The sequence below is a fragment of the Nipponia nippon genome, unplaced genomic scaffold, assembly GCF_047370975.1.
Source record: "Nipponia nippon isolate SJK-2023a ecotype South Korea unplaced genomic scaffold, ASM4737097v1 scaffold_9, whole genome shotgun sequence".
NCBI classification, from domain to species: Eukaryota; Metazoa; Chordata; class Aves; order Pelecaniformes; family Threskiornithidae; genus Nipponia; species Nipponia nippon.
The window spans coordinates 27015022-27028517 of record NW_028262413.1 but is presented as its reverse complement, the minus strand read 5'-3'; the positions used below and the strand labels follow the sequence as shown (position 1 = coordinate 27028517).

At 47.1% G+C, this 13496-nt stretch overlaps 1 protein-coding gene across 2 annotated transcripts in view; it reads left to right on the top strand.

The window, feature by feature from the left end:
• Positions 1 to 13496, top strand: part of HCN4 (hyperpolarization activated cyclic nucleotide gated potassium channel 4) — a 107973-nt gene that overhangs the window by 53119 nt on the left and 41358 nt on the right. For both annotated transcript variants that reach the window (XM_087743887.1, XM_009469638.2), the window contains exon 3: positions 10794 to 10955. In XM_087743887.1, the coding sequence (XP_087600013.1) occupies positions 10794 to 10955 (162 nt within the window). The remainder of the gene's footprint in view (positions 1 to 10793; positions 10956 to 13496) is intronic.

Here is a 13496-nt window from a genome sequence, read left to right as displayed (position 1 = left end):
TGGACCAAACTGTCCCAGAGGGTTTTCTGTAATTACTTTTTTTTAACTCCTACCTATTAATCAGGGATCCTCAAACTATGGTAAAGCTATCACTTAATGGAAGGCAAACAGCTTCAAAACAGTGTGTGACGTGGCCCAGCTTTGGGACCTGATGTTGCTGCTGGGAGGAAAGAAGATTGGGATCCCCTTCCTCAGGACACGTATTTATACTTTTTTTTAACTTCCTTGCTGAAAAGACATCCATGCGCCAAGGGAAAAGGTGTCACTACCTAGGTAATAGCATAACCTGATCAATATTGCCGTTAGTATTTTGTTTCATTACTTGTCCATGCTAACTGTTTTAATTGACTTTGTGCCTGGTAGCTCAGTGCACTCAGGGGGTGCTTTCCCACTTAGCTCAGTGAATTTTTGATCAGACCACAAAGGAGGTCCTTGTGCTAGTCTGCAGCCTAGACTTACCTACATCATCTGAGTCATCCATCGATTACCTCATCTTGCTGCTCAACTGCCTTTTCCAGCGATGAATACCTTCACTGAGTGCCAGTCCAGCGCAGAGCCGTAGAGCCATGTGGACCAGCCTCTCAGACCACTCAGTGCTCCTTCTTGATGCCATTTCCAGGCCTTGGCAGGCTTCACCTCTTACCCTGTGGTAGCCACATTTTCCTCACACTAATCAAGCCCAAGTTTCAAACCAGTTATGTTTCTTGTCTTTTTCTCAGGTATTTATGCTTCCTTCCCCCTCAGCCTCCCAGATATTTCTTTCCCTAGGCATATCTATGTATAGCTACTGAGCTAGACAGACCTTTTGCCTGATGACTGTGGTCATTCTTAAACTTCCAAAAAAGCCTGTGACCTGTTTCCAGAAGTGATTCATTGCTAGCCTCTCAGAAGAACTACAATTCCCAAAGATGCAGATAAGAGCCATGAGAGATTAAAAAAATGCCTAGGCAGGTAAGATATCTAATTCCCACTGAGAGCAAGACACCTAACCTACTTACAGCTCTGAGGGCTTGATTTTTTTTTTCTTTTTCCAAAAGCATTTAACTATATCAAGAGATACTGTTGAAAACCTGAGCTGTAGGCATATGAGAACATAAGCCCCATTGAAAAGAAAAGGGGCGCTTCCTCCAAAGTCATAGAGGTTTGAAAAAGCCCTGGCCCCAGTCCTTGTGTTGCTGCTCTGGGACATGTTGCTGGGCGGTGAAAATGATTGTCCCCCGGCACTGGAGGCACCGGCCAGCTCCTGTCCCTGCTAGCTAACATCCATGGGAGGCTTACAGCTTGGTTCAGTGGAGGCAGAATCCAGCCCTGAATGTTTTTTTTCTAGGCGTTTAAAGGAAACAGTGCAGGAAAGACAGTCGTTTGAGTTGTGCTAGAAAATATTTTTAAAAGTCTGTGTCACGTTGCCGTGGTGACAAAAGTTCTTAAAATGATGAAGATTAAAGTCTAGGCTGGGAATGGTGGCATGGTGAGGGGAAGGGGGGCTGTTGTCATGACAACCTCAACTCTGAGAGTGCAAGAGGCAAAACACATGGTGGTGGCAGGATCTTTGGGGTTTATATATATCTATAAACATCTGCCATTTATGCCAGCTTTCTCAGTGCTAATTAGTCCTGCTATTTCACCTTTCTCTGCTGTAAATATTTTCCAGTAGACACAAGTCTCTGAGGGAGAAGGCAAGAAAATGTTGGGGTTTTTTTCCTTACATTTTTGCATGGGCTTTCTGCTGTTCTCTGTCTATGGCCTCTCAGCTCCTACCTGGATAAGAACTTCTGTTAGCCAGAAGCAAGCTGCCTGGGAAGAGTTAAATCATCTTGGGATGAGGTAGAGGCTTGCAGGCTTGCGTCATGTTCTTACAGAGCTTTAACAGCACCAGGCTGCTGCAAGATCACTTCTCCCTGCCCTGCACGCACATACACACTCTGGCTTTTCTTGGTGCTGAAGCATCTGTTTCTGAATGGGAAGGGTACCTCCTTGGGCTCTGGTTAGTAGCCACAATAGATGGGTGGTGGCTAGAGCAGGAGATCAAAGCTAGCATCCCTAGATTTGGCTCAAAACTTTACTCTCAGCTTCCTGTGCAATCTCTGGCAAGTGGCCTTTTCCCTTTATGTGCCTCATTTTGCACATCTAGAATAATGGAGATCACACATTCACTGGAGATGTTGAAGCATACCAGATTAATGTCAGCTGAGCCCCTTGAGACCTTCAGATGAAAACTGCCACAGCAGCAAAAAGGATTATTATATTTTAAGTGTAAAATCTATTTGGATATCTCTCTTAACACCTGGCACTCAGTGCACTTCCCTCAAACTCGCTGTTCCAGGCAGCCCTGAGACAAGCGCACTCCACAATATCTTCCCCTGTGAGCGTTAAACCTAATGAATCACAGACCTGATTCTCCTCTCGCACTGACTCAAGGCAGCATCAGCAACTCTGCTGACATTGATTATGTCATTTGGTGCAAAGCAAGCATAAAAAGAGAATCAACCCCAAACTCTTGCCTTCATCTAAAACTTGATCTTCTGGCTATAGTTTTCCTTGCTGGCACAGCAAATAGCAGGCAAAACCAGATCCCACACCATCTCAAACTGTCAAGTGCATCCCTGAATCTGCACACTGCTTGCAGATGTATCTGTGCACCACAGATGATTTCCCATCTCCAGTCCATCTGCTGTGTGCTGGCTGGTGCTTTCAGCGTTGTCCCAATACAATCTGGATCCCAAAGCTCCCTCCCTCCCATACCATTGCTCCTTTCTGCCAAACACGTTGTGATTAGCACAGCCCAAAACTGGCTGACCCAAAGCTAATCCTTCATAAGGGACTCCTGCTTCCCAGTACACTGTGAAGTTGTAAATAAGCCCAACAGCATTCCTTTACATAATTTTTCTTCCTTAACTAAACCCCTTTTCAGCAGGCCAGCCTGAGCAACAGTTGTCTCTTAAATTTGGAGTTTATATCTTTGTATATTTTAGTGGCAAGAACAGCATTTTGTCCATTCTTCCAAAAGAACCAAATGTGTGGCCTGGTGAGTTACTTGAGGCAGCAAACGTTCTGGAGTAAAATTAGTTCATGTGAAAACATGACAGCTTAAATGTGACATCACTGGGAGAATAAATAGAAAGTTGGGGAGGGTGAGGAAGGAGCAAGTAAAGGGGTTGATGATGCATTTCCCGTAGCAGCATCAGGAGAGGGAAAACAGCAGCTGAGATCTTTTGTGTTGCTATGCTGAAACTTTGTGTTTCCCAATGGTGTGGGTTTACTCAACAGGCTGGATTTCTTGGGGAGCTGCCCTTTCTCTCTCAACTCTGATTTCTATTATGTCCTTACAGTGTCTGAGTTGCTCAGGGGTTTTGGCTCTGTGTGTGCCTCGTGTGTGCTCATGGCTTCCATGCTTCGGTGCTCTAATGTGCATAATGCTGTGTGTGCCTGGGGGAAGCCCATCCTGTGAGCTCTTCATGTTGTTTGTCTCTCCCCTCGCTTTAGCCTCCCAGGATGGATCTGCACATCAAGGCTCCCAAGCCCTTCCCCTCTTACATGGGTTGTGTCAGTCAAGACTCTTGCTGAGTGTGGAGAAGGTGACATTTTGCCCCTTGCCACAAGAATTGGCACTGAGTCGTGGTAATGATCCCTAAATGAGCAAAAGTGCTGTTTTTTCAATGAACTGCCTTTAGTTTGCATGTTGGCCAGAATGAGTAAGAGCTTAAACTGTTGTCCAGTCAGTTTTTGTAACTAAACAGAATGAGGCCCTGTCAGTGATTAGATAGGTGCAGAGACACCGTAGCTGATGATGCAGGGACTTAGTACAACCACCGTACTGTAATCTGTCTAACAGTATTTTAGGCTCAGAAAAGCTCTTCACAGCAACCACCTATCCCCAGTATATCGAGAGATTAACACTTAGGTTTGAAAAGGCAGCTAATGCCTCTATGAGGAAAATGTATCTTTACCTCTGTTATCTACAAAAGCCAGGTAAAGAAAGGAAGAGTGAAAAACATGTCAACTTTCTTCCCCATAGTCCACAAATACTCTTCTTAAATGTAAGTAAACACATATTTCCTCACAGCAGAACAACCTTAACTCTGACCCTAGAGCACTCAGAATGACATATGATACTGTTTTGGTTCTCTTTTGAAATTTGTATTTCCTTTTAAGGTCTTTGGTTTTTTTAAGCCATAAATTAAGAGTAAATTCTTTGCTTTCTATTAAGCTGGAGCAGTGTCACAGCTACTTGATTATCCACAGGGGATTTATCATAGTTGTATATTAACCATAGTGTGGATACAGACACCAGCACTGGCTTAGGACCAGCAGGCTTTCTTAGTTTAGATGCAGTGCTACAGAAATACTGCTATGTTGCTTATAGAGGTAGTGAAGGGCAACAAGCAGTTTCACTGCTTTCCTGTCGTGCAGAGGCTGTTCATAAACCCTGTGGATGGAAGTCAGTTCTGTGTAGAGCCAGCGTTCAGCTGAGCAAGTGCAGATGCTGTTAGCTCTCTCTGGCAGGGTGTTTAGCTCTGGCTCAGCCGTGCTGGCTCCAAAGAGAATCATTAGTATGCCTCTGTGTCGTGGTCCCCAGACCCTCAGAAAAACCCATTTGTTCCAAGCATAGCACCTCTGGTACCTGCAGAGCCAGTAGGGATGTGCAATCATGCCCCAGCCTGCAGGGCTTGACATGTTGGGGAGCTGAGCGCAGAGACAGAGGCTTTGCTGGGGCTGGCCTAGGCCTGGCAGGGCTGGTGCAGAGTGTGCCTGGACTGAGCTGCCTCCCTGCACAGCAGTTGCCGCAGAGTCCTCTCAGTGGGCTCTCAGTCTCGGAGCAGTCCAGCCTCCACGGCCCTAGATAGACAGACACACTAATGCAAGTCTCTTTCAAGGATTTGAGAAATTCTGGTGACCTCTCAGTTTGGATAGCCACACCAAGCTGTGTGCCAACATAAAACAACACACCTAATTAAACATACAACTTTGACTTCAGTCAAAGCCCTTGTTTCACTACCAGAGCCAGGCCCCCACTTCTCCAAGGTGTCCTTGATTTCTTCCAGCTCAAGTGATCAGGTTAGAGGAATCCTGCTGCAGTACAGAGCCAATTGAGGAGTATGGTACAGAGCTATTTGGGGCTGACAAGATTTCAGATTCATACTGATAAGATCCCAATAGCTTGTTCTGTATAAGTGGGATTTCCAAGATGGAGCTCTTATATAACTGGAGATGACTTTGTTGAGGAAAGTTTTGGTCCTCCCACTTTCCCAAGCTGTCCTTTCAGAAAGCGTTGCAAGGTGTCCTTTGGCTAGAAGGACAGAGCCGACTTCATAACAGGGATTCTGAAGCCACAGCTTGGTTTGTGCAATCAAGAAGCAGGGATATTAGCTCTATCAGAGAATACCCTTGGAAAGAGGTGCTTTTAAGCATGAATCCATGCTTTATCCTTCTCCTCCTCCTCCCTCTCTTTTTCCAAATCACAGGCAGCAGAAAGCACAAGCAGTTCCAGGGGCAGAAGGAGGTGTGATGCTCTGGGACCCAGCCTGGGTTGTGTTACAACAGGACAAGAAAGCCCTGAGTGTTAATGAGGAAAACCAGAGAAGTTCCAATTACCACTCACGTTCCTCTGCTTGTGGACCAGCTATTCTAGAATGTTTCTTCCCCACCTCTCCCTGGTGAGCTATAGACTGCTTTAGGGCACTGCAGCACTGGCTTAGACATTCTCCAGCACACTACTGGAGTTAGTATTCCCTGCAACACAGGCACCTATTTACAGTAGGAGCTGCTTCTCAGTGAAAGGTGTTCGTTCGCACCCCTTCACAGTTATTCCTGTGTGCCGCACAGTGAGTGTTTCTTATTTTTCTCTTGCATGTGAATGCAAATGTATTCCAGGGAGCGGGCATAAGCTGGTAACTCCTGACATCTGAAATTGGATTTGTCTCACCTGCAGTTCAGACATTTACAGTTGGAGTTCATTATCTAGGCTTACTTTATGGGCAGCAGAGAGAAACAGGAATTCCCAAGACGCAGTGCATCTCCTTCTCAGGTAAAGAACGGCCACAAACCAGATGTGCCACCCTCTGTGTGTGTGTTTCCATCCAATGACTCTAATGATATAGTCTAGATCTCAAGGTCCAAAGTAGGTGAGCTGAATCCACCCTTGCGGTAAAGCAGATATTGTCTCTACCTGTGTGGGAAGTTTGTGTCAGCTCAGTTGTGATCCTTCCCTCTAGTCAGTGCTGGGCATTAGAGGGCAATCCCGAATGGCCACTGAGCTCCTGCCCTCTCTGAGCTCTGTGCTGGAAACAACCGTGCACTACAAGGGCAGATGCACCCCAGTGTTAATCCAGAGGCAGGACTCTCCTCCCCTTTGTTCTTCAGCACTGGGTCCTACACTTACAGGTGGGTTACATGATGGGTGGTGACCCAGCGGCGAAGGAAGACCTGTGAGCCAAGATGTACACACACTCTGCACAGAGCTGCCATTTCTCAGCTGCCAGCAAATGTGTGTTATTAGTGCATGAGAGGAGGCAGCGGGGCCTAACGGCAGAAGCAAACACACTCATTTATTCCTGTTTTTTGTAGGTGCACCACAGAATAAAGGCTTTCTGCCCTAGCCTGACTAGAATAGATCCCAATTGCCATGTAAGAAGCTCCATATCCATTCACTTTTCCCCTAAACCATCCATTCCCTCAGGCTCTTTGCTCTCTGGTTTTAATATATTAAAGGAAGAAAAGCACTTCCTAAATCTGACAGGGTTTCTCCCTGTCCCTGGCTGGAGTTCCCTGGGTTACAGAAGGGCTGGAGCTCTTTGAAAAACACATATAGGTGGGAGAGGAAAAGTCATTAGCACAGTAAAAACCTGGCAATACAAAAGATCCATTCAGAGATCCTTCTGCAAACTGCTGCTCTGGCTTCATTAAAAGCATAGCCCGTGGCTGTCACTCAAATAGGCTGGATTCGCTTTGGGTTATCTAAATGAGAATGATCATTTCTGCAATGGGAAAAAAAAAAAAAAGATGAAACCAGTAGGAATTAGTCTTTATGAATTATGTGCCCAGCTTTCATACTGACCTAATGAGTCAGCATTGAGAGCTGGATTTCCTGGAACAGCCTTTCATGCTGGATTTTGGATATTTTCTTCTTTTCAGCCCAGAAATACTGCTAGAATGGCCTTTCTCACACTAAGTGACACTGTGGACTCCAGCTGCATCTTGGATGCAGTGGAAATAATGGAGTTTAGAAGCAGTTATCCAAATCATTCATCCTTCTGGTTTCCAGCATTCTTCTGTGGCTCCCTCCCAGTCTGGATTGAGCATATCGGCATCTCTCAACGCGTATGACCTCATGGCATCCTGATTAAGCGGGGAAGTGTTAATATCTGGTGTGGAAACAGGCATTCAAATTGAACAGCTAGCTCTGACAACAGAGTGATGAGCCAATTTAGGCAGCTAAACTGACAAACCATGATTCCTTTCTTTTATAACAAAAGTTTTCTGCCCTTTTAGCTGCTTACACTGACTCAGTATGGGATCAGAGGAGGCTAATCCCTGGTATAGGCAAAGATGGCAGGTACATACTGCCATGGCTGGTTGGGAGGAGCAGAAGCAGCAGTCAGAGCAGCAAGGAGTTATATGGACTTAGCCGTACAGTCACATAGCATGCCTATGGCCTATGCCCTGCTTCAGATACTTCCCTGAGAGTCATCTCCCCCTGTAATCGCCTGCACCTCCAGAGGTGATTCCCAGGCAGCTGAGTCACCCGCTGCATGCCCATCTTCTAGACTGAGGCTCAGGGGAGCCCAGGCAGTGCTCTGGAGGTGTTCAGCACTCAGGAAGCACTAGGTGTGCTGCTCCCTGCAGTTTCAGTCACTGAACTACCAATTTTCATTAATAACACAGCAAACTGAAAATTACTTTGCTATCTTATATAAGCCTGTATCAGGGTCTTTGTGCCTTTTGGCCCACTGCCTGGTGCCCTGTAAGAAAGTTGTCTTTACAGGTTTATTTTACATCTGAAGAACTGACAGTTAATCCTACTCCATCCCTAAGGAAATGGTGAGCTTGGATAGCTGTCACTGTGTGCTCTGCATGGCTCACTTGGAGGTCAGTTTTACAATAGCACTGGGAGTTACACTGTAATGAAAGAATCATAGAATTGTTTAGGTTGGAAAACACCCTTAAGATCATCAAATCCAACCATTAACCCAGCACTGCCAAGTCCACCACTAAACCATGTCCCTAAGCACCACATCCACCCGTCTTTTAAATACCTCCAGGGATGGGGACTCAACCACTTCCCTGGGCAGCCTGTTCCAGTGCCTGACAACCCTTTTGGTGAAGAAATTTTTCCTAGTATGCAAACCAAACCTCCCCTGGCGCAACTTGAGGCCATTTCCTCTCATCCTATCACTTGTTACTTGGGAGAAGAGACCGACCCCCACCTCGCTGCACCCTCCTTTCAGGTAGTTATAGAGAGCAATAAGGTCTCCCCTCAGCCTCCTTTTCTCCAGGCTAAACAACCCCAGCTCCCTCAGCCGCTCCTCATAAGACTTGTGCTCTAGACCCTTCATGAGCTTTGTTGCCCTTCTCTGGACACACTCCAGCACCTCAATGTCCTTCTTGTAGTGAGGGGCCCAAAACTGAACACAGTACTCGAGGTGCAGCCTCACCAGTGCTGAGTACAGGGGCACTATCACCTCCCTGGTCCTGCTGGCCACACTATTCCTGATACAAGCCAGGATGCCATTGGCCCTCTTGGCCACCTGGGCACACTGCTGGCTCATATTCAGCTGGCTGTCGACCAACACCTCCAGGTCCTTTTCTGCCAGGCAGCTCTCCAGCCACTCTTCCCCAAGCCTGTAGCGTTGCATGGGGTTGTTGTGACCCAAGTGCAGGACCCGGTGCAGGACTGAGTGGTGTGGTGGCAGGTCAGAAAACATAAAGTGTGACCACGCAGAGCTGGAGCAGCAGGGCAGGGCTGAAGTACAAGAGCAGAGCTGCAGGTGACATAGCAGAGAGACTGTGGGCCGGAGTGGAGGGGCTATGGCAGGGCTGTTGGAGAGTCCAGGACTGAGAGAGCAGGAGGGGCTACGGGGTGGGGTAAACAAGCTCTGTGGGAAGCTTCAAGCTGATGTAGCTAGATTAGGACAAAGCTGATTGAAATATACCCTGGAAACGAGTACCGTCCCACAGGTCAGGGTGGAAATGCAGGAATAGAGCTGGGACATGCAGCCTCATCTGATTCACAGTAGTCTTCTTTGCTCCTCACATTCCTCTGCTTTTTGTTCCCTTCCATTAAATCCAACTAGGACATTGTGTCACCAGATTTCAGGCTGGGCTGCAAAACAGCCAGTATGTGCCTTCAAACCATGGGGAGGCCTCCTGAGAAGGCGCAGCTACAGCAGCTGAGAGCAGTGAGTCTCTCTGCTTCATTCACACACAGTTGTCCAAATATTTCACTCCTCCTCTACCAGAAACAGCAAGACGGTGTGTGGGGAGCAGTGATTAACGTTTCTCTAGGCGAGGCTCTAGGGCAGGACACGTTGGCAGGGCTGGGGTATGGCCATCAGGCCTCCATCCATCCCAGCTCTGTCACAAATTGCCTTGGTGACACAGCAGCATGTGGGAGAGGATGCCAGATGTGTTTGGAGTCTCTGTTTTCAGAGTAATGCAGCAGGCTTCTTTAGCTGGAAGCCAGCACACTGTGAGGACTAAGTGTATGGTCCTTATTGGATCCAAACCATTGCCCAGTGGCAGTTTGAAGGTCACCTCTCTTCATGAACTGTGTTAATGGCAAAAGAGGCCAGAAGGTGGGCGGTGTGCTGAGCCATACAGGGCCAGCCTCGCTCTCCAGAGCCCATCTCTCTTCACTGTGGCATGTTGGAAAGTAGGGAAAACCAAACATAGCTCAGGATAGCAGTCACTGGCATGACCTGTGTGTCTGTCATCACAAAGCTGGGCATAAAAGAGCCAAGCACTGCAGATGTCTCCACAACACACCACCTGCAGTAAAAAAATAGTGTCCATCAAGTAATTCTTGACTGCATATGCAGCTTTGATAATAGAGCACCTGGATTTCTCAGTGTGTCCTGCTTATGACCAGTACTACGTACAACATGGCCGTAGACTCCCTTTGCATTAGAGAACTGACTGCAGAGGTGTGGTTGCTGTTGCCTGTTTACAGGTTTCTGGGCTTCCTTGCTAAGAACTGCTATACCACTCTGCCATGTTTCTCTTTTCCTTGCCCACCTTCACGTAAGACTGGAAGTGATATGGCAGCAGAATACAAGAAATACAAGAAAATACTTGAATCAGATCCTCTTCTAGAAGTCTCTGCTGAGTTTGAGGCCATTCTTTCTTGCATTTGAAACTTGCAGAGACTGCATCTGACATCCAGTACAAAGACAGCTTCCACCATGGGTCAATATGTAGCCTATATTCAGCAAGAGCAGAAATCAAAGAAGGGCATTGTAGTTTAAAAGATGTAATGATAGAGTTTATTTCTGAGGAGTGGCTGATGTTCCAGAAATATTTGCAACCAACTTATTTTATAAAGTGAGTTATGGAGCTTTTAATGTAAATTAGAAGGCAAAATCAAAGGGCAAGAGGGGTGAATGATTGTGATTTTGTATTTTGGTTTTTAATCTGTTTTTCAGCTGGTTCTGCCTGCATACTGTGACTGACCTGAGCTGAGCTGATGCAGCCTTTTCTGTTACTTTAGCAAGGTTCTTGACCCTGATACTGCATCTAATTATGTTGGGTTGGTTGTCTGTGGAGCTGCCATCTAATCTGCTCCCTGTTGGCCCCTGCAGATCTTCCATATGACCTACGATCTGGCCAGTGCAGTGGTGCGGATTGTGAACCTGATTGGGATGATGCTGCTGCTGTGTCACTGGGATGGCTGCCTCCAGTTCCTTGTGCCTATGCTGCAGGACTTCCCCGACGATTGCTGGGTGTCCCTCAACCGCATGGTGGTAAGTGCCTGCCCTGCTTGCTCCTTCACAGTCCTAAACCCAGGCCTTCGGTCACAGCACCACTATTTCAGCGTCAACCTCCCAGCACTAACATGGCATCACCCAGCTTCCCATTTCCCCCCACCTCCTTTTGCGGTCTTCCTCCACCATCCAGCAGGCGCTTGTAAAGCCAGGGCACTGTGGGCATGGAGGCTTCTTGGAGGCAGTCTCTGCAACGAGACAGTCGGGGGGCTCCAGAGCAGGAACCAGCCCCAGCAGAGCCTGCTGCGGGCTGCCTGCAGCAGAAGGTAGGAGTCAGGCTCCCCCTCCTGGCAGGAAACAGCAAAGAGCAAGAATGGAAACTTCTGCTGGGATCTCGGCATACTGAGCCAAAGGCAGGAGGCAGAGGGGATCCTAGGGCCATAGCTGGGTCTGATCCGTAATTCCCATTACTGATCCCAAGGAAACTGTTAAGCCTTCTGCTCCATATCGACTTGAAAGGTCGGTGTGATCACCCACCCTTCTCCCTGGGGAGCTACACAGTATCCCATTAGAGTGGGCTGAAACAGACTCTGCCAAGCCATAGTTCAGCCTCCTATCATGGGATAGGAGCCAGACTTCCCAATAATGTCCCAAGCTGTGCTGCTCACTCTGCTGTTTGCATACGGTAAATGCATGGGGAGTTCATGGTACCTTTCAGCCATCTCACTGAGAGTTCAGGATCTTTTATTCAAAGGGACAATGTCCAGTTGATTAAGCAGCAAAAACTGACAAAGCTTAAAAAATTGCCTCTTATTGCAGCTCTTAACCTCCAGATTCCCCCAGCCAATTTCTTCTTAAAAGAAAAAAAAAATAATCAGGCACTCGGGCAGAACAGAACAAATGTAAAATGTATAAAAGAACCGCCAACTTCCCATGCCTCCCACATGCAGAGCTGTGGGCACATGCTGCCCATGCTTGAGAAGAGTGAGCATCCATAAAAAAGTCATCTGTTTGGTGTTTATTTATTCATTTCTTCCCTCTGCAATAATCATTCACTTCCTGCTGTTGAAAGGTGCCAGACTGACAGTTCTGGAGACTAGAACCCTTTTTTTATCTACAGCAGAAGAACAACCCATGCAGCAGCTGCCTTATCTTCCCCCATGCTGCCTTTTTATTATTTATATGGCAGGAGCAATGAAAGATTAGGGCTCCATTGTGCTTGTGCTATTCAGGTTCAAAAGGACATACAGCTCCTCACCCTGGAGAGCTCAGAGGTGCCAACAGAAATCATCCCCATTCGATGAAGTGACTAGGCCATGGTGCCCTTCCAGAACAGCTTCAGAGCAGCAGATTTGAACCATGTTTCCTTTATCCTAACATTTGGTTGGAGGCGGCTGTCTGATGGCAACAACTTCTATTTGCTTTTCCCATCCAACCCTGGGGGAAGAGGTAAAAGCTAGGGTTGCAGAGTTAGAAGCCTGAGTAGCACACTTGGCTCAAAGGCCAGCGGATGAGAGCTGGAACACAAGCTGCAAAGTGGCCTGAAGAGTCAAAACAACCAGGTCTACTGGTAACTGGTGCATGGAAAACCTTCACAGAAGACAATAACTAGCAATGGCAGACACACATAGTGAGAGGAAGAATAATCCAGTGGCTGGAACACTGACTGAAAGTGGGACACATGGGTTCAGTTTCCAACTCCGTGCTGTGTGATCCCAGGCAAGTCAGATGGGAGGCTCAGAGAGTTCTCCCTCCCCAGATGCTTCTGAGGATAAGTAAATACTGTAATGGTGGGTATCTAAAACAGTCTGAGAGACCTGGGATTGTACTGAGTAGGTTGCACAAATGCATGGCACAAGCTAATGCAAATTGGCTCTTGGACACTGTCGTGGTTTAACCCCAGCCAGCAACTAAGCACCACATAGCCGCTCGCTCACTCCCTGCCCCCGGTGGGATGGGAGAGAGAATTGGAAGGGTGAAAGTGAGAAAACTCGTGGGTTGAGATAAGAACAGTTTAATAACTGAAGTAAAATAAAACAGAATAGTAGTAGTAGTAGTAATAATAATAATAAATTACAATAATAATATACAAAACAAGTGATACACTATACAATTGCTCACCACCCACCGACCAATGCCCAGCCCGTCCCCAAGCAGCGATCGCTGCCCCTCGGCCAGCTCCCCCCAGTTTATATACTGAGCATGACGTCATATGGTATGGAATAGCCCTTTGGCCAGTCTGGGTCAGCTGTCCTGGCTGTGCCCCCTCCCGGTTTCTTGTGGCCTGGGCAGAGCACGGGAAGCTAAAAAGTCCTTGACTGGTGTAAGCACTACTTAGCAACAACTAAAATATCAGTGTGTTATCAACATTATTCTCATCCTAAATCCAAAACACAGCACTATACCAGCTACTAGGAAGACAATTAACTCTACCCCAGCTGAAACCAGGACAGACGCTTTTCACTCAGAGGCTGTAAAGCCAGAAAATCAGTTGTGTAACCCAGTGGAACAAAGAGCTGCAAACATATTGGGATCAGAGCCTGATGAGGAGGGAAACAAAGCTAAATTTATATAATCTAG